At 54.3% G+C, this 18,958-nt stretch overlaps 5 protein-coding genes and 1 long non-coding RNA gene across 10 annotated transcripts; all 6 read left to right on the top strand.

The window, feature by feature from the left end:
* Window positions 1-916: 916 nt before the first annotated feature.
* LOC107324373 (protein S100-A4-like) lies at window positions 917-1,650 on the top strand. 3 transcript variants are annotated; one of them, XM_085533625.1, is made up of 3 exons: window positions 917-952; window positions 1,155-1,330; window positions 1,405-1,650. In XM_085533625.1, the coding sequence occupies exons 2-3, from the start codon at window positions 1,190-1,192 to the stop codon at window positions 1,567-1,569; spliced, it is 306 nt and encodes a 101-aa protein (XP_085389751.1). In that variant the 5' UTR covers window positions 917-952; window positions 1,155-1,189; the 3' UTR covers window positions 1,570-1,650. The 3 variants fall into 3 exon arrangements, with proteins under 3 accessions (XP_085389751.1, XP_015739836.2, XP_085389753.1); XM_015884350.2 differs by having other exon boundaries at window positions 1,142-1,330; XM_085533627.1 differs by having other exon boundaries at window positions 1,084-1,330.
* A 1,094-nt stretch (window positions 1,651-2,744) lies between these two features.
* LOC107324454 (protein S100-A6) lies at window positions 2,745-3,968 on the top strand. Its single transcript, XM_015884480.3, has 3 exons — window positions 2,745-2,786; window positions 3,295-3,446; window positions 3,763-3,968. The coding sequence occupies exons 2-3, from the start codon at window positions 3,309-3,311 to the stop codon at window positions 3,901-3,903; spliced, it is 279 nt and encodes a 92-aa protein (XP_015739966.3). The 5' UTR covers window positions 2,745-2,786; window positions 3,295-3,308; the 3' UTR covers window positions 3,904-3,968.
* LOC107324455 (protein S100-A12-like) lies at window positions 3,384-7,704 on the top strand. Of its 3 annotated transcripts, none has more exons than XM_085533623.1 (3): window positions 3,384-3,446; window positions 5,689-5,845; window positions 6,106-6,437. In XM_085533623.1, exons 2-3 carry the CDS (start codon window positions 5,693-5,695, stop codon window positions 6,319-6,321), a joined length of 369 nt encoding a protein of 122 aa, XP_085389749.1. In that variant the 5' UTR covers window positions 3,384-3,446; window positions 5,689-5,692; the 3' UTR covers window positions 6,322-6,437. The 3 variants fall into 3 exon arrangements, with proteins under 3 accessions (XP_085389749.1, XP_085389750.1, XP_015739968.2); XM_085533624.1 differs by lacking the exons at window positions 3,384-3,446; window positions 6,106-6,437 and adding exons at window positions 5,474-5,611; window positions 7,567-7,704; XM_015884482.2 differs by lacking the exon at window positions 3,384-3,446 and adding an exon at window positions 5,474-5,611.
* A 371-nt stretch (window positions 7,705-8,075) lies between these two features.
* LOC107324456 (protein S100-A12-like) lies at window positions 8,076-9,927 on the top strand. The gene is made up of 3 exons (XM_015884483.3): window positions 8,076-8,206; window positions 8,512-8,716; window positions 9,636-9,927. The coding sequence occupies exons 2-3, from the start codon at window positions 8,522-8,524 to the stop codon at window positions 9,798-9,800; spliced, it is 360 nt and encodes a 119-aa protein (XP_015739969.2). The 5' UTR covers window positions 8,076-8,206; window positions 8,512-8,521; the 3' UTR covers window positions 9,801-9,927.
* A 3,307-nt stretch (window positions 9,928-13,234) lies between these two features.
* LOC107324457 (protein MRP-126) lies at window positions 13,235-14,592 on the top strand. Its single transcript, XM_015884484.3, has 3 exons — window positions 13,235-13,281; window positions 13,813-13,971; window positions 14,263-14,592. The coding sequence occupies exons 1-3, from the start codon at window positions 13,273-13,275 to the stop codon at window positions 14,452-14,454; spliced, it is 360 nt and encodes a 119-aa protein (XP_015739970.2). The 5' UTR covers window positions 13,235-13,272; the 3' UTR covers window positions 14,455-14,592.
* Window positions 14,593-16,949: 2,357 nt separating this feature from the next.
* Window positions 16,950-18,013, top strand: LOC146751763 (uncharacterized). The gene is made up of 2 exons (XR_014941227.1): window positions 16,950-17,087; window positions 17,606-18,013. It is a non-coding gene; the product is annotated as an uncharacterized LOC146751763 (long non-coding RNA).
* The last annotated feature ends 945 nt before the right edge of the window (window positions 18,014-18,958 follow it).

Below are 18,958 nucleotides of genomic sequence, written 5' to 3'. Positions count from 1 at the left end.
ACACACCTCAGATCTATCATAGGGCAGAGCATCCCCAGCACAGCCCTCAGTGAGACCCCAAGTCCTCATGGAGAGCCCCCCCCCCCAATCTCATCACACCCCCAGATCCTCATGGAGATCCCACATCACCTCATGTCTCCAAGCCCCCATGGAGACCCCACATATACCACAACCCCAAACCCTTCTGAACACCCCCACATCCCCCCCATAACCCCTCCCATATCACTCCAAACCCTCCCCCATCCCCACCAACAGCTCCAAACTCTCCCCTGCCCCCATCCCACGTGCTTTATAAGGATCCCCAGGTGCTTTTGTCCCATTAATTAGCACCAGGTTGCACCTGCTCCCTAACGAGCTCCAAGCCTGGGGGTCCCTGGGCAAACCAGGTTCATTTTGCTTGGTTCATTCCCACCCAGGACACTCTTTGTGGTGCTGGTGGGGTTTGATGTCCACGTTCCCCCCCCATATCCCATAGCAGCTCTATGGTCTTCACGCTCCTGGCCACGTGCGGGGCCACGCGGGCACCAAAATAGAGCCACGTTACACAACGGGGCGTTGGGAAACAGAAATGGCTCGCAGGTGGTTTGAGTTAAAAACAGGACAAATAAAGGAAAACTCCAACCCCCAGCTTGGACCGAAGCCGCTGGGGCTCGTGCCACCTCCGACAGCCCAAGAGGAGCCACGAAATGCTTTGTCCCCCATTAACCTGTGCCCCCCCACCCAACCCTGCAGGGGTGATTTCTCCCCCTTTGGACCCAACCCACTCCCTGGGCTGAGCTGGGAGGAGGCTCTGGGGGGGATTCCTCTTCATCTCCATCAGCCAATGCAACGTTGGAACCTCCTCATCCATCCAGGGGGGGCCTGAGGGGGGGGGGTGGTGAGTCTATAAAGCAGCACATCCCATTGCATTGCCCCCACCCACCCGGCCTGGATCGCTGTGCTCCAGCTCTTGGTGAGTCATTTTGCCCACATTGCTCTGGCCGCCCCCCAGATGCTTTTCCTTCCCCTTGCAAACACCAGAAGCTGTGCTACCCCCTCTGCCAGCTGCCCCTCCCCCCCCCCAAACCCCATTAACTCTTCCAGCCCCACTGCTTGGGTGAATGGGGGGATGTAGTGATGCACAGCAGTGACACTACACCAGGCTCTGCCCTCAGCTTCCATCAGTGCCCCCAGACCCCCCGTTGTTCCCATGGCGTGCCCCCTGGAGCAGGCTCTGTCTGTGATGGTCTCCACCTTCCATAAATACTCGGGGAAGGAAGGGGATAAATTCAAGCTGAGCAAAGCGGAGCTGAAGGAGCTGCTCACCAAGGAGCTGCCCAGCTTTATCAGCGTGAGTGAGATGATGGGACGGGGTTGGGGGTCTCATAAAGACCCTCGGTGCCACCTCTCCATCCCCATGCTTAGAAACGCACGGATGAAGCCGGATTCCAGAAGCTAATGAGTAACCTGGACAGCAATAGGGACAGCGAGGTGGACTTCCATGAGTATGCCACGTTCCTGGCCTGCGTGGCCGTGATGTGCAACGACTTCTTCCAGGAGTACCCCGATAAAATGCCACGCAAGAAGTGAGCAAAGGGGGGTCAGCCAGGCTGCGTCACCCCCCCAGCTGCAAACTGAATGCTCTGCCAATAAAGATTGCTCCAAAGCCTCTGTGTGCGCTGAAAGTGGGGTTCTTTTATGGGGTCAGTGCACTGTCATGCATGGGAAGGGTCTATTTCAACTCCGTGTGAGCTTGGCAGGTGATGGAAGGTGACCCAGAACAGGAAGGGTGGATGTGGGGTCTGGGTTTTGAGGCTGAACTTTTGGGGTCTGGACTTTTGGGGTTGGATTTCTGGGTCTGAACTTTAGGGTTGGACCTTTGAGGTTGGACTTTGGGGTCAGACTTTGGGGTTGGACTTTGGGTCTGGACTTTGGGGTCTGAACTTTGGGGTTGGACTTTGGGTCTGGACTTTGGGGTCTGAACTTTGGGGTCTGGACTTCTGGAGTTGGACATTTGGGGTCTGGACTTTGGGGTCTGAACTTTGGAGTCTAGACTTTGGGGTTGAACATTTGGGGTTGGACTTTGGGGTCTGGATTTTTGGGGTCTGAACTTTGGGGTTGGACATTTGGGGTCTGAACTCTGGGATCTGGACTTCTGGGGTTGGACTTTTGGGTCTGGACTTTTGGGGTCTGGACTTTTGGAGTTGGACTTTGGGGTCTGGACTTCGGGGTTGAACATTTGGGGTTGGACTTTGGGGTCTGGACCTTTGGGGTCTGAACTTTGGGCTGCATGTCCACCAGTTCCCATACACAGGAGCCACCCACAGCCTCGTCCCCATGAGTCAGCCCCGCCGGCAGCACCATGCCCTGCTTTTCCTGGTCCATAACTCTCAGGGATCAACGGTTCTGATGGCACCACGATAACGGGGACGGTGAGCAACTTCCATCCCCTGTGACAAAGCAATTGCTGACCCCACATCCAGCACCACAGCCCCACATTGGCAATACCAAAGGGTCCCTCTGGGATGTGCTCAGTGAGGGGGTTGGGGTCTGCCCCCCTCCCACTGCTCAGTGGGGCACCCAGGACCCATCCCCTATCCCGGTGAACCCCTGGGAGCGGCGTTTCGGTTGCGTTCACACCCGGGGTGGGGTTATGGAGTATAGAGGAGTGGCTTCAACTCACCCCTGCACCCATCCACCCCCGGCCCCCCCTGGATGGGAGGACTCAGCCATGACTATAAATGCGAGGAGGAGCTGCGCACCACAGCCCTCCCTTCCCCATTCCTGGATCCTGTCCTGCTCCAGCGGTAAGTTTCCCTTTCCTCCTTCCCATTCCCTTTTCATTAACCCCCTGCAGCTGCCCTCGGGGCTCTTTGCTGCTCTCCAGATGTGCAGAGATCCCCATCCAGATGTGGGGATCCTGCGACCCCCAATGGAAGCCAACAGCTTCCTCATGTCCTTTCCCATCTCAGGGCTGGTGAGGCGATGGGGATTGGAGACCCCATTAAGGCTTCTCCCCATCCACCCCACTCATACCCCCCTCTACCCCCTATCCCAGCCCCCCAGCAGCTCTAACAGTCCCGTGGCTGCGTGCGGAGGCGGCGGGCACTGTGCCCTATGAGTCAGCGCAGACACAGCTCTGTGCAACGCCCTGGGATGGGGGGGACACAGAACAGCCCCCCACATTTGGGGCTGTGCTGAGCTGGGACCTCAGGAGCTGTGCCCCCAGCACTGGGCTAATGGGGGGGTTTGGGGGCCATAGAGGGTTTGGGAGTGTTGGATTTGGTGGGTGCTGAGCTCTGCTCTGGTTCACAGCCCAGCTCACAGCCATGGCAGCCCCCCTGGACCAAGCTATTGGGCTCCTGGTGGCCATTTTCCACAAGTATTCAGGCAAGGAGGGTGACAAGAACAGCTTGAGCAAGGGCGAGCTGAAGGAGCTGATCCAGAAGGAGCTGACCATCGGGCCGGTGAGTATCCCACAACACTGCTGCACCAACAGGGACCAGATGCAAAACACACCCAGAAAATGGGCATGGGATGGGCAGGGTGGGAGGTGACACGAGGTGTGACATCACCTGGAGGTGGGGGTGGCACAGCTCTGCCCCCATACCTGGCCTTGTGGGATGGCATGTGAATACCAGTGCTTTGCTGGGGTGGATGTGGGTTGGGGATGTGCTCATGGCCAGGTCTTGGGGGGCCCCCCCAGCTGTGATCCCCCTTTCTGGCCATGTCACCCTCCCGGCACCCTGATGGTTAATGGCTCTGTGCTCTTTGGGGCTGTAGAAACTGAAGGATGCTGAGATCGCGGGGCTGATGGAGGACCTGGACCGTAACAAAGACCAGGAGGTGAACTTCCAGGAGTACGTCACCTTCCTGGGTGCATTGGCCATGATCTACAACGAAGCCCTGTTGCAGTACAAGTAGGGCTGAGCCCACACCTCCCCCCCTCAATGGCCTCTAAGGGGTCCAATAAAACTCTTTTGTAAAGATTTGCAGCTGTGTTCGTGGTCCTTGTTGAACCTCTGAGGAATTAAAGCCTCAGGGATCAGTTGAGCACCTGAGTGCAGCTGCTCACATTGCAAGGGTTGGGGCCACACTGTCCCCTTGCTCCGAACCCTAAGTCCTTTTGGGTCCTGATTTGGAATTGCTTTTGCATTCAGAACTGGCACGATGCATGATGAGCATCCCACCCTGCTGGCTCTGCTCATGCCTTGCACCCACCTTGCTGCTGTATCCCCATCTCCACTCTACCCCAATGGCAACGGGACAGCAGCACCCAGCAAAGCAGCATCACAAAGGGCAGCCAGGGGCTCACAGTGTGTGCATGCATGTGTCCCTTCTCACCTGGGACATGGACATATATAGGACATACCCGTCTCCTCCCACCCCCACGTGGCACCGCCGTGTCCCTTCACACCTCCCCATATGTTACATGTGTCCCTTTGCACCTCCCCAGCTGTGCATCCATGTCACATCCCTATGCAGGTGCAAGTTTGTCCCTGCATCCTGCCCAGCCAGACACGCAATTATTGCCACTTATTGCAAGAATTGTTCCTCCATCCCCACGCCAGCAGGGACCCCTTTGCAGGGAGGTGCACGTATCCTGCTCCTCACACAGACTGCTCTTTGTTTCACCATTTTACAAGCCATGTTCCTCCTGGAACAAGTTCCTCCTGGAGAGGGAGGTGTGATGAGGAGCTGTTTCACCACCTCCATCCTTCCCATCTCCTAATATCCCTAATGGGCATCACGGGTTTTCTGCCCTCCCATGAGCAAGGATAGGGCAAAGGGCTCCAGCACTGCATGGTGGGGCTGCCCAAGGGGGCTCTCCCCTCCAACACACACAGCATTCTGCTCCCAGCCCCACAACCGGGTCCCTGTGGGGTCCCCACAAGCAGTGACACCGCCGTGACCCTGGGAGGAGCAGTTGGCATTGATTGCCAATGCCAATGCCAACAGTTGCTGTCATCAGGCAGCAATCATTGCTGCTGGGAAGTTCTGCCTGGGAGGCTTCCAGAACTCGGCATGTCCCAATCTGCAGAGGTTTGATGGCTGCTGGACTGATTGACATGGGATGCTGGTTGCTGACCGGGTTGGGATGTATCCCCCAGCTGCCCTGGGCAGGGGGGCAACCATCTCCATCCAGAACCAAACATCAGGGCAGACACCACATCCCTCTTGGGATGAACCACATCTACAGTCTTACCACCATCACCCTATGGAGACCCTCACCCACAATGTCCCATAGGCTCCAGCAAAACCCCTCTTTCTTCATCTCCACCAAGAACCCCAAATGGGGAATCCCCTGCAGCCCTACAGACCTGCTCAGCTGGCTCCCTGCAAAGGTCTCACTCGGTGTTTCCTTGTTTTGCCCCAACGAGTCTGATGTGTGTCCCTCCCTCCTTACCGCCAGCAGCAGTCGCTTACCGGAGCTGGGCATGATCCTGGGCGTGCTGCGTTCTTCGTGATGGCCTTGCACAATTCCTGAGGTTATCACCCCAAAGTTATTCCAAGGTGTCATAAATCGTAGCTCAGGGAGGGTATAAAAGAGCCCTTCCAGCACCGCGCAGCCACCGCCGCAGCCACAATCCTGCTCACACCGCTGTCAGAGGAACCCCACAACCATCTGTTGGTGAGTGGTCACCCCCAGTTGGAGCTCCTGGAGGGCTCAGCTTCATCTATAATGTTTGCTTGGTTTTTATTCCCTAGTGTGATGAAGACTGACCTGGAGCTCGCGCTGGAGTGCGCCATCAATATCTACCACCAATACGCCATTCGGAACCCAATGGATGATTACCTGAGCCGGAATGAGTTCTCCATGCTGCTGAAGGAGAATGCCAAACCCTTCCTCTCTGACACCGTGCCGGTGAGTTGGGCTGCTCAGCATCCATGTGCCTGTGGGAGATCCGTGGGTGCTGCTCTCCTGGGGCACAGGGGAGCTGAGACCCTCTGAAGGGGATTGAGACCCTCTGAGGGGGATTGAGACCCTCTGAAGGGGATGGAGGATGAGCTGGGTAGTTTTGGGTGGACTATCCCCAAAATGGGGTCAATGATGGGAAGTGGGGAGCCAGGATGAAGCTGTGGGGTTGTGGGGGACCCCATGCCCTGACTCGTTTTGTCCTGCAGCCCAACGTGTCCATTGATGAGTACATCAAGCAGCTCTTTGCCAAATCTGACAGCAACCACGATGGCCGCCTGAAGTTCACTGAGTTCCTCACCACGCTCAGCCTCGTGGCCATCGATGCCCACAACCGGTCCCACAAGCGGCCTGGGGACCACGACCACGACCATGGAGATGGCCACAGCCATGACCATGGACATGGCCACAGTCACCACCATTAAAGCTGTTCCTGCAGAGCTGCCCTCCTCCAGCAGCAGCATCACCCCTATCTGCCCAAGGGGTGCCCTCTGCTTTTGCCTATGACATTGAAATAAATTGTCTTTCTCTGTGCACCAAATTCAACTGTGATGTGTCCTGCACTCTAGGGAGGGGGGGAATGGGACATGTTCCAGCCCAGCCTGCAGCCATGGGGTATCAATGGGACATGGGGACACGGGAATACACAGGGCATCCCCATCCATCCTACTGTTCCCTGAGTGGGAGCAGAGCTGCACACAGCTCATGCTGGGCTGGTTCATGTGGCAGTATTGCTGTGTCCTGCAGTGCCCACACCCCAGTAGGTTCCCACCAGATCCACAAGCCCCTTGCACAGCATTGCTTGGCCCCTGCACCCCACACCTCATCACTGTGTGTCCTGAGCAGCCCCTCCTGCCCCAATCTGGGATCTCTGGGTGCTGCTGAGACCCAACTCAGCTGGTAACCCTGAGGTGGAGGTGATGCTTTTGCAGCCCACAAAGCAAGCAGCACTTTCCTGCAAGCCACCATGCATCAGAGGGGCAACAAATGATGTAGAGGGACTCTGGGGGTGCAGTGCTGCACTGTGCAGCCTCATGCTTTGTCTGTGCAGGGTGGCAGCTCCTTGGAGTCCAGCAGGTCCATGTGGCATCACATCATAGGGACCTGATCCAAAATCAGGATGGAGCCGTGCATTGGTGGGCAGCCATGCATGGAGAGGGGACCCTCAGGCTCATGGGGGTGGTGTAAACCAAATTGGGGAAGGAAGCGTGGGGCTGTGTGGTTGTTTGCATCCAGGGACGCCAGTCGTCGCTCTCCGACACCACAATTCAGCCACTGGGGAGCAGCTCTTGTCCCCCATTTGGTTACTGTCCCCATCCAGGACATCACTGCAGGTGTGGGGAGCATCACTGGGGTGGGTGGGAGCAGAGGACCAGCAGCACTGCCCTGAGGGGACACAGCAAACACCACCCAGCTGATGGTTGATGATGACAGGTGGGGAATGAGGATGCAATTTGGGACTGCTGAGAAGCCCTAATGAAAGAAGGAGGAGAAAGAAACAATAAAATGAGTCAGGGATACCGGAATAAAGAAAATCATGCAACAGATCTGATTACTGCTCCCGGCTGCGAGAAGCGCCCTCCGAAAGCAACCTTTGTTTTTGTATCCCCACCTCTTCCAGGAACCTCCTGTCTAATTTTAACATCTTCTCATTATCTTCACCCTTTTAGGACCTGCTGCTGTTGCAAAACCCCCAGTTGAAGCTCAGGGCAATACAGACCATGACCCTGGGTTCTTTTCCCTTCCTTGAGCTGAGTTTCCTTCATAGAACACAAAGGAAGGTCTGGTGATGTGAAAGTAGCAAATAGTGCAAGATCACCTGGAAACGCAACTGTTAAATCAAGACAACGCTCCCATCTCTGCATGTGTTCAACCAGTTGACAATGCAAAGATTGCAGGCCCTGCAAACCGTGTTAAAAGCACGTCCACATCACTCTGGATATCCCACCTTCCTGCTGTGTTGGGGTGGGAGAGGGTTGAACGCTCAGCACGTTGCCAAACCTGCAGCATCAACACGGCAAGCTCTGCATTTCTCTCGATGTTTCCCCATTCTTTGTCCCCACTTGGATGTGGCAGGACAGCATTTCTGAAGCCCGGTGGGTGCAACCAGGAACAGAGATGGGGACAGAGGCTTCAGAGGTCCCACCTCGCAATTTCTAGGTGCGGGAAATGCTAATTCAAGCTGTTGCTTGCACCAGGTGTGTCACCACCTCTGACGAAAGAGATCCTCGGATGGATATAAAGAGCAAATCCAGGTGCTGGGATCACTACGACGGACCCATCGTCTTCTAAACCTCCTCGCAGACAAAGGTGAGTGACATTGCATGGATTCCTGCAGCATAGGAGGATGAGGATGAGGGTGATTTTGGTGTATCGCTTCGTATCATACCTGTGTTGTTCTGGAGCCGCATTTCCCCCTTTGGGGTTGTGGGTTAATATTAGTTAGTGGCATTTCTGTGCTACTGTTAGCAAGGATGGAGATGTTTCTGTGCCACTGCTAATGGGGATGGAGATGTTTCTGCTTTGGGGTGAGAGCTGCATAACCTGGGGGTGCCTTGCAGCACAATGTGGGGTGCTTGGCTTTGTCCCCTGATGGCCCTGAGCTCTGTTTGCAGGTATCCCACCATGTCCACGCACAGCACCACCCCACAGGCCAAGGAGCAGCAATTCCCAGGGAACTGCACTCTGGAAAAGGCCCTGAAAGCCATTGTGAACATCTACCACCAGTACAGCATCCGTGAGGGTCAGCTGGACCTCCTCAACTTCAATGACTTCCAGACGCTGCTGACTGAGCAGGCACCCAACTTCCTGAAAGTCTGTGTGAGTGTCCTGGGATGGGAGTGAGGGGAGGTAAAGCTGAGCTGGTCCTGGGGGGGCACTGGTGGGAATGGGGTGCAAACATCCCTGAAGGGCTGTGGTCCATCAGACCCAGCGCAGCCGTGCACTGTGGGACCACCTGTGCTCATAGAATGGTTTGGGTTGGATCCACTGTGGAATATATTGGGTTTGAAGGGTCCTTGAAGGTCATAGAACAGTAGAATGCCTTGGGTTGGAAGGACTCTTAAAGCTCATGGAACTGTAGAATGCCTTGGATTGGAAGGGTCCTTAAAGGTCATAGAACTGTAGAATGCTTTGGATTGGAAGGGTCCTTAAAGATTCTAGAACAGTAGAATGTCCTGGGTTGGAAGGGTCCTTAAAGGTCATGGAACTGTAGAATGTCCTGGGTTGGAAGGGTCCTGAAAGATTCTAGAACAGTAGAATGCCCTGGGTTGGAAGGGTCCTTAAAGGTCATAGAACTGTAGAATGTCCTGGGTTGGAAGGGTCCTTAAAGATTCTAGAACAGTAGAATGCCCTGGGTTGGAAGGGTCCTGAAAGGTCATAGAAGGTCCTTAAAAGTCATGGAACTGTAGAATGCTTTGGGTTGGAAGAGTCCTGAAAGATCATAGAACCATGGATGGGTTGGGTTGGAAGGGAGCTCACACCCTTCCCAGGCCCACCCTTGCTATGAACTGGGTTCCCCCCAAGTCATCAGGCTGCCCTGAGCTCCATCCATGACTTCAGGCACCTCCAAGGATGGGACACCCACAATCCTACATAAGGCAAGACCCATCCTCCTTGGAAAAAGAAAACCCCAATGATCCCAAATGCTCCTCCAAACGCTTCTCAGCAATGAAAGGAACAGGGTGGGGGTCGTGCCCACTGGGGAGGGGCACTGATCTTCACCCTATCCCCCCTGCAGGGCAGGAGCCGTCCTGGGTATCTGAAGGAGCTTTTTGAGGAGACAGACCTGAACAAGGACAAGGAGATATCGTTCGAGGAGTTCACCATCGTGCTGGCCAAGGTGACCAACGACGCGCACCACATCATCCATAAGGAAGACAGATGCAAGCCAGACAGCAACTGAACCACCCTACCCCACAGAGCCGGGCTCTGGGGAAGGACCCATAGGGGTCTGCATGTAGGAATGGGGTTCTGGCTGAGTCCTGCCCGCTTGGGTCACATATAAGATAATAAAGCATCACCTAAACCTCTCTGAGTCCTTCCTATCTCTGTGCTCCCTCCTCGGGGTTGGGGAAATGGGGGCTGTTTGTGGGAGAAGTGTTTGCCTGAATGAAGGACCCCAAAAACCCATGAAGGGAGAAGCTTGTGACATCTGCGGTGGGTGGGCACCAGTTGGGTCACTCATGGCAAAGGGCAATAGGAGGAAAACTGGGGGCACCTCTGGTCCATCCCCCTGCCCATAAATGACCCCCAGAGAGTTTCACCACCTCCAGAAGCATATAAAGATCTCACTGCTCACACCAACCCCTGTGTCTCAATTTATGTCCTGTCCTGGCACTGGTGATGCTTGGGGTTAATGTTAGGGTTAGGGCCAGGGGGCTCTGGGATAGCATTAATGTTAGGGTTAGCATTTGGGCTGGGAGACTCAGGATTAGGGTTAATATTGGGGTTAGGGCCAGGGGGCTCTGGGATAGGGTTAGTGTTAGGGTTAGCATTTGGGCTGGGAGGCTCAGGATTAGGGTTAATATTAGGGTTAGGGCCAGGGGGCTCCGGGATAGCATTAATGTTAGGGTTAGCATTTGGGCTGGGAGGCTCAGGATTAGGGTTAATATTAGGGTTAGGGCCAGGGGGCTCTGGGATAGGGTTAGTGTTAGGGTTAGCATTTGGGCTGGGAGGCTCAGGATTAGGGTTAATATTAGGGTTAGGGCCAGGGGGCTCTGAGATAGGGTTAGTGTTAGGGTTAGCATTTGGGCTGGGAGGCTCAGGATTAGGGTTAATATTAGGGTTAGGGCAGCAGTTTGTGCCCCCCTAGGCAGCAGCAATGAGTGGCTGCAGCTTCGGGCATCTCAGACAGACCCAGCCCCCACCACAGACCCCTTGTCTGTAGAACATCCTGAACTGGAAGAGTCCTTAAAGATCTGCCTTGCTCAGCGCATCCCGCTGATTTCACCACCCTAAAACCACATCTAGCAACCAGGACCTACTTCCTTCCCAATCTCATGTTAAATCTGCCATGAAATACAGCAGCACGAACCCCGCCTTGCCCTCCCTCTGGCTGCAAGTCAGCTCATTCTGCTCATAAATGTATTTGGAAAGCACTTCAGCAAACACTGCCAAGTATGGGTTGCCTGGTCAGGGCTCGGCTACTGCAGACACAGCTGGTCCTGCTCACCCTGAACCAGCTCCTCTGTGCTGTGCACTGCCCGCTCCCACTCCCTGCCCAACAGCAATGCTTGCCCAACGCTGCAGCCTCAGGGCTGGGATTGCAGCTCACCGTGGCAGTGTATGGGTGTGACAAGGCTGGGAGGCTCTGCTGCACAGAGAGACCTGTTGAGCCCCGTGGGATGATGTGCCATCACCTTCCTGGGACCCCAAAGTTGTATCTGGTCTCATGTTAAAGGTTACATTGAGTGAGTGACTGACAGAAGATGCTATGGGGGATCATTGCTGCTGCCTGGTGGGCACAACTGAGTATCCAGCTGCTGTCCTGAGCCCCTCAGCCCAAACCCTAATCCTAATTTTAACCCCAGCCCTAATTTTGAACCCCCTGGCCTTAAACCTAATGATAATCTTAACCCTAACCCTGAGCCCCATAGCCCTAATCCTAAATCTAACCCTAACCTTAGCCCAAACCCTAACAGTAATCCTAACCTCAGCCCTAAACCTGAGCTCCCCAGCCCCAACCCTAACCCTAACCTTAACCCTAATCCAAACTGGAACCCTAGCCTTAACCCTAACTCTAACCCTGAGCCCCCCAAACCCTAACCTTGACCCTAACCCTGATCCTGAACTCCCTGGACCTAATCCTAACTCCAACTCCAACCCCAAGCCCACTAACCTTAACCTTGATCCCAACCCTAACCCTAAGCCCCCTTGTCTTAAATCTAACCCTAAACTTGACCCAAACCCTAACCCTGACCCTAAACCCGCTGGTTTTAACCCTACCCCTGAGCCCCCTAACCCTAAACTTGACCCTAAACCCCCTAGTCCTAACCATAACCCTGAGCCCCCGAATCCTAACCTTGACCCTAACCCTGAGTCCCCTAACCCTAACCCTGCTGGTCCTAACCATAACTCTGGGCCCCCTAACCCTAACCTTGACCCTAACCCTAACCCTGAGCCCCCTAACCCTAACCCCCCTGGCCCAAACCCTAACCCTAACCCTAACCCTGAACCCTCTGGCCTCAACCTTGAGCCCTCCACCCCACACTGTACCCTCAGCCCACGTCAGGATGATACGATGGCCAAAGCTCCATTTCCTGAAATTGCTACCAAATTCTGCAACCCAGCAGATGGTCCCCAACATTGTGAAACATCCCAGACCTTCCCTGGCTGTTTCGTGCACCGGAGCATCACGTTGTGAAATGCAGACCTCCATAGCAATGAGGGCAGGGCTGTGTCCCCCCCCTACCCCCCATCCAGCAGCTCTTGGCACTGCTGCCCCATGGCTGCTCATTAGGAGCTCAGTGGCTTCACTTTGGCCCTCATTTGGCATTGGAGATGGGCTCCGTGCTCAGCAGGTTGGACGGATCCCAGCCAAACCAGCTGAATCAGCCTGGAGGTGAAAGGAGGGGGGGGGGGGGGGGGTTGTCATAAAGCTGCACTGGAAAATCCTGTTTTGCTCTCAACTGCACCTGGCCTATGCGGCACCCGGAGTCAATAAGGCACAATAGCACCAAAGGAGGACATGTATTAAAACAACAAGAAAGCCAAAATCCACCTTTCAGCCTCACCCAACCCAACACCCTGGGGCAAAACTGGGGTGGGGTGAAACAGACCCATAGAGCCCCATCTGCAGCCATGCAAGGTGCCTTTCCTGGAGAGCTGCTTGCTGTAAGCAGGGGACGGTCCCTGTGTCACACAGCCAGCACTATTGGTGTGGAGCAATGGGATTTTGGGATGCTTTTGGATGCACCAGGTCCACCAGGGTGAGGTGGAGAAGTGTCCCTTCAGAGGGGAATAAAGCAGAGGGGAATAAAGGAGAGGGGAATAAAGCAGAGGGGAATAAAGGAGAGGGGAATAAAGCAGAGGGGAATAAAGCAGAGGGGATTAAAGGAGAGGGGAATAAAGCAGAGGGGAATAAAGCAGAGGGAAGCTGCCAAAATGGGTAGACATCTCAAGGATGGTCAAGGGGAGCTGGCTATGGGGACACAGGCACCTCCCTGCCATTACAGGAAAAGCCACAGAGACCCCTTTTAAGGAACTACCCCCCAAGCCTTAAGCAACACACCACGATGTCATGACAATGGACCGTAATGGGATGAAATGAGGCATTTCACAAGCAGGGGATGGGGCCTGCAGGCAGCCTTATAAGACAGGCTGCTCTCCAGACCGGCTGCAGTTCAACCTGAGACGGTCATCGCTGCTTCATCAACATGAGCAAGGCAAGTCAAGGGGATAAAGGGGGGTTCTAAGGTCTCCATGCTCTTTTCCAGGTGCAGGTTGAGCCAGCAGATGGATGGGGATCCTCTGCTTGCCCTGTGAGCCTCAATGCATCCCAGCAGAGGGCTGAGTGCTGATGGAGATGGGAATGGAGTGCAGCCTCCTATTGTCTCCTATTGGAAATAGCTGCCTGCAGTGTGGGATGGCCACCGAGGGGCTCGTGGGTGTCAGATCTAAGGCTCTGCACTGCCATAGAGGTGCTATAGGAACCTTGCCCCCACTGCAGAAGGCTCATTCTGATGGAGGCAAATCAGCTCTTAGACATTATATTCTACTATACAAGGCAGAGCCAAGGCTGCAGCCTCTTCCAGGCTCCCTTGGCTTGCAGCTTACCCAAGCAAACAGCTCAAATTTAGCCTGAAAACAGAATGACTAAGAGCCAGGCTGCATCCCCACCTGGCTGCAGGGAGCAAAGCTGATGTGCAGACACCTGCTGCAACCCTGACCTCATGCTGTGACTCTGCCTCTCCCAGGGCTGTCAGACCCAGGGGCCGCTCTCCGAGCTGGAGAAAGCCATGGATACCATCATCGATGTCTTCCACCAGTACTCGAGACGGGAGGGAGACAATGACACCCTGACCAAGAAGGAGCTGAAGCTTCTGATTGAGAAGCAGCTTGCCAACTACCTGAAGGTGAGCAGAGCTGGGGGGGGGGTGTTTTCTTGCACCCCAAGATGGGAGGGAGTTGGGTTGGATCCCACTGGTTCCTATCAGCTCAAGTGCCCTAAAGAGCAAATCCAGCCCAACAGCCTCCTCCTGCCCCAGCTCTCCCCATCCAGCAGCCACTATGAGGTGCTATAAGGGCAGATGAAGGGCAGCCTTCCTGGAGATACAGCTGGGATCTCCAGCAGCCTAGAAGGGTCTTAGCAAGGCTGGGGGACCTCAGGGCTGTGACCAATGGCACTTCTGTCTCTCCTCCCCCAGCACGTGAAGAATCAGGTCTCTATTGACCAAATCTTCAAGGATCTCGATGGCAACAAGGACCAGCAGCTGAGCTTTGGGGAAGTGATGCTCCTGATCGTCCGGGTGATCATCGCAACCCACGAGCATCTCCACTTCTGTGAGGACCATCAGCACCAGCAACAACACCAACATCAGCACCAGCACAACCACTGAGAAGGGCTGTGCTTGGCAGCTCTGAGCTCCTGCTGCCCCCTCCAACCCTTTGCTCCCCCCTTCCAACCCTCTGCTCCTCCAACCCTTCGAGTCTGATGGTTTTGCTGCCAAATAAAGATTTGCCCCAAGGTTGTCAAAGCTTTCTTGTTTCTGCCTCTTTTTTCTCACCTTTCTCTCCCCCTCCAGCATGGCTTCAAACTGAGAAGGTCAGACTCAGATGCAGGCTCCCAAATGCAAGATGAGCTGCTGGGAGAGCAATGCTCATTGCAGCAGGGTTCATAGCAACCTTTGCAGTGTCCTCTATAGGTCAGAGAAGACCACAGAATCTATCCAACCTCCTCATTTCCAGCTTAGAAAAACCTACTTTGTGAATGCTCTGCCTGTGTCCTCAAACCAGGAGCTGCAATGGTGGGTGACAGAGATGGGGAAGAACCATCTTTTTAGGTCTCTTTGGCCTCACAACCCCAGTGCTTGGCTCGTAACATCTCAGGTTTGCACGGAGGCAGCTATGAATGGCTGCTTTCAGGGGGTTGGAAATGCCTGAGATGCCACAGAGCTTCTGATTTGAAAGGCTGATTTGCAAATGCCTTTCAGAGGGGGGGGATAAAAGGAACAGTTGTGATTTCCTAAGGGTGAATGGAAGCCCTGAAATCGCCCTGCTTGGTGAGGAAACTTGCCATCAGCTTCCCCAAAGCAGCAGCAGCAGCCCCGGGGTAACACAAGACTGCTCCAAGTTTGCTTCACAGCTGCTGGTCAGGTTGCTTCAGCTTCCTTTAGGGTTGCTTTTGACATTTGAAACGTGTCTGACACCTTCCTACAAGGTAATACCTGGCAGGGTGAACATGGGATCCGCTCAGCTCTACATGCAGGGTTGGGCGTCCCAGTGGAGCAACCAAAAATGGGCTGTGCATCCCAAGCTGGGTCACACATCCCATCCTATAGCACTGTAGGGTCTCCATAGCAGATGTAGTCCTACATTCAGGGGGAGAGCAGAGCTGGTTTTCCCTGCCACCTTCCTGCTGTAAAGCAACCCGGAGCAGAACAGCCTCCAGGATGTGCCCACCCCAGGATGGAGCTGTTGTGGTTGCAGCAGTTGGGTTTTATAGGAGCTCTTCCTACGCAGGTCTGAAGCACGTAAACCCAGTTCTGGGGCAGCACCGGCTGACCCTGCCCTCCCTCCAGGATCCAGGCAGGAAGCAGCAATGAGCAACAGGATATTTGCCAACACGGCGGGGTTCTGCTCTGCCCCGGGTGAGGGTTCGCTGCTGTGTCACCACTGGGGCTGCGACAAAAGGATGAGGAGAATAAAACTCCTGTTGCTCTGAGCACAGCGGGACCGGAGCATCGATGTGGGGCTGCAAGAGAGTTGAGGCGACCAGCGAGCTCTGCTATAACTTAGAGCTCCCCAAATGTATCCCGCAGCTCCAGCAGAGCTCCAAGACCAAAGCAACCCAAGGGAGGTGCTGGATACCCGCAGTCAAAGCACATCCCACATTGCACACTTGGGCTGAGCCAGCTCTGTGGTCAGGGCAGCTCATAGCATCCCATTAGGGCCACGTTGCCCCTTGCAGGGATGGGGACAGCATAGGAGACCCTAAAGCCCCGTTGCTGCCGTAGCATCTCTGCAGCAATAAGGGGCAAGAGGACGCAGCTCCAGGCTTGTGGGTTCATCCCAGGTTGTCCTATGGAAGCTTTTAAAGGATGAGGCTTTGTGACAGAGCCCTGCTGCCACCTGGTGGCACCGGCAACCCCTCCTAGGAGGAGGAAAAAAGGAGATGAAGCCTTTTATAACAGCCCCAGAATGAGGAGATGGGACCCAGCTGGGGCAGAGCTGTGTTCTCCCACCCCCAGTGCTCCCAATTCATTCCCATTGCACCCTATGCATCCCCATTGCACCCCATCTTAATAGCACAGAGCCAAGCTCTGCCCCCACTCACCTCCCTGCTTTATTTATGGCCATAAGTTGGGACCCCCTGAGTTCCCCACCCCACACACAGAGCAGCCCTAGATCCATATTTACAGAACTCAGAGGCCTTTTCCAACCTGGATGATTCCATCTTGCATCTGATAACTCCATTTCCTCCCCACGTGAACCTGTAAATTACCATCCTGAGCTGTTTCCTGAATGCAGCAATTTGCTGCTGCAGCTGTCAGCCTTTCCAAGTCGCAATTCATTTCTGCTCCTGATGCAACCCCACGTGCCCAGTGACACAACATCGTGCTCCCTGACGTTCCTAGATTACTGTCAGTTTATGGGAGGGCCATCATAAGGGGAAACAGTAAGAAGTGATCTGAGCAACCCGATCCAGCTGCATGAGTCCCCATTCATTAATGGAACAGGACCAGGTGGCCTTGATGAGCTTCACCCAACTCAAACGATCCTAAAGATAACCCCCATCTCCCTAACTCCCAATGGGAAGTTCCTTGCGAATGGAAAGAATTACATGTCAAAGAAGAAGGGCTGAGGTCATCGACATTTGGCTGACAGAGATCAAGTGCATTAATAACCCCATTGGCATTGGGTAGCGGTGTCTCATGCTCAAAATAACCCCTTTTGGAGGGCTATAAAACCCACTCAGCTCAGTCCTCTTCATTCATTGTCCCTTCCAGACACTCCTCTTGTTGCTGTAGAGGTAAGTTTGCTTCTCCTCATTCTACTGCCTAGATGGAAGCAGAGTGCACAGAGGTGATGGAGTCCCAGGAGTGGGCAGAGGGGATGGGATAAGGATGGGATAAGGATGGGATAAGGATGGGATAAGGATGGGATAAGGATGGGATAAGGATGGGATAAGGATGGGATAAGGATGGGATAAGGATGGGATAAGGATGGGATAAGGATGGGATAAGGATGGGATAAGGATGGGATAAGGATGGGCTGCATCATGGTGATGGGTGGGAAATGGGTTTGGGGAGAAGCTGGTGGGTCTCACTGTGTTGGTCTGGGGCTTTGCTTATGTTGGAATTGGGCAAAGAAAGCCCAGAGAGTGAGGCAGAATTGAGGGGGTATTTGGGATGGATTGGGAAGATGCAGAAAGAAAGAGTTCAATAGAGGGGGATAAGAGTTGGGGGGATGAAGAGAGAGAAGGGAGGGAATGAGGATAGATGAGAAATACACCAGGGTTCCTCTTACCAGAGCCATCTTTTGCTCCAGGCAGCTTTACTGACTCTCAGAAGAAATGGGTTCCAGCCAGTCCTGCCACAACCAGAAGCCCTCCTGCCACAGCTCCCAGTCCTGCCATGACTCTGGCTCCTCCTGCCATTCCAGCAGCCAGAACATCCCTGAACCCGTGTACCCCTGTGAGACACAATGCAACCCTCCAGCACAGACCTACCATGAGCCCACACAATACTACTCCCCACCAGCACAGACCTCCTACCCTCAGAGCACAGCCTACAAGCATCCACAATGCCCTAAGTTCTAACAGCAGGATCTGACCGTGCACCCAGCTCTGCAAACCCTGGACATCTCCCTGCTTAATGCACGGACCTCATCCTCAGTGCTCAATCCTTCCCAACTGTGATGCTTCTCCATAGAGGGCAATGCAATATCGGGTGCAGCACCTTTGGTTCTTTATTTGAGTTCTTTCTGCCCGTGCAATGTTTGCTGCCGACAGTTTCCTTCTTGCTTTGCTGCTCTCATCTTCAGCCTGGAAATAAAAGCTGAATTTCAAGCATTCTGGAGGCATTTGGCTGCTACTCTGTCTTATTCAATGAGTGGGTTTGGAGACTCAGACAAAGGGTGAGGAGAACCAAGGGGGGGTGAAAGGCCTGTAGCATCGCATGGGTTGCCCCCACCTTCTTTCCTACCAACTGGTGTCTATCTGTCTCACTAATTAAGCTCTAAGCAGAGACCAGGTGCAGCTGGGCCGTTAACATGAAGCTAAACAAACTCAGCGGGGGGTGAAGCTCGTGTTTTAACAGATGGGAAGCTGAGATGGGGAAGAACTTGCCCAAAGAAAGGGGACTTAGTGGGCCCTTTTGTGATGGAAATCCATGAGTTAAGCCCACCATCAGCTTCCCTAATAGAAATGGAGTGGGAATGAATGCTCGATGCCACCAGAAGTCGAACTGAAGGTCAATAATGATGCCTTCAGTCCTCAGCATCTATGAAGTTGATGCCTAGTGCTCCCATTGCCCCTCTTGGGCTTCAGGTTGTCCCCATTGAACCCCATCCTGGCACTGGGTATCACTGTGCACAGCTGAGCTCCATCTCTATGTACCCCCTGTCACAAATTAGACCAAATCCATCGTTTTCGGGTCGTAAATAACCCCCTGCAGGTTTATAGCCATGAGTGTGACCCCCCAAGAGCCCCATCACCCTGCAGACCCCCACAATGGGGCTGTGTGAGCTTCTTCTGAGGGCTCGGCCCCACTCATAGGGACCCATGGCACCGCGATGGCATCAGCTGCCGGGATTGGGAACGGCGGAAGGTCTGAATGATTCACAGCAATTTACCGCCCCATTCCCAGGGCGGATGTGCGTTAATTGGGGTGGAGGGAAGAA

Source organism: Coturnix japonica, unplaced genomic scaffold (genome assembly GCF_054131305.1).
Source record: "Coturnix japonica strain WE unplaced genomic scaffold, WE-NBRP24 Scf062, whole genome shotgun sequence".
In the NCBI taxonomy this organism is placed as follows: domain Eukaryota; kingdom Metazoa; phylum Chordata; class Aves; order Galliformes; family Phasianidae; genus Coturnix; species Coturnix japonica.
Note: the sequence above shows the minus strand (reverse complement) of the source record. Positions and strands in the feature narration are given on the sequence as shown.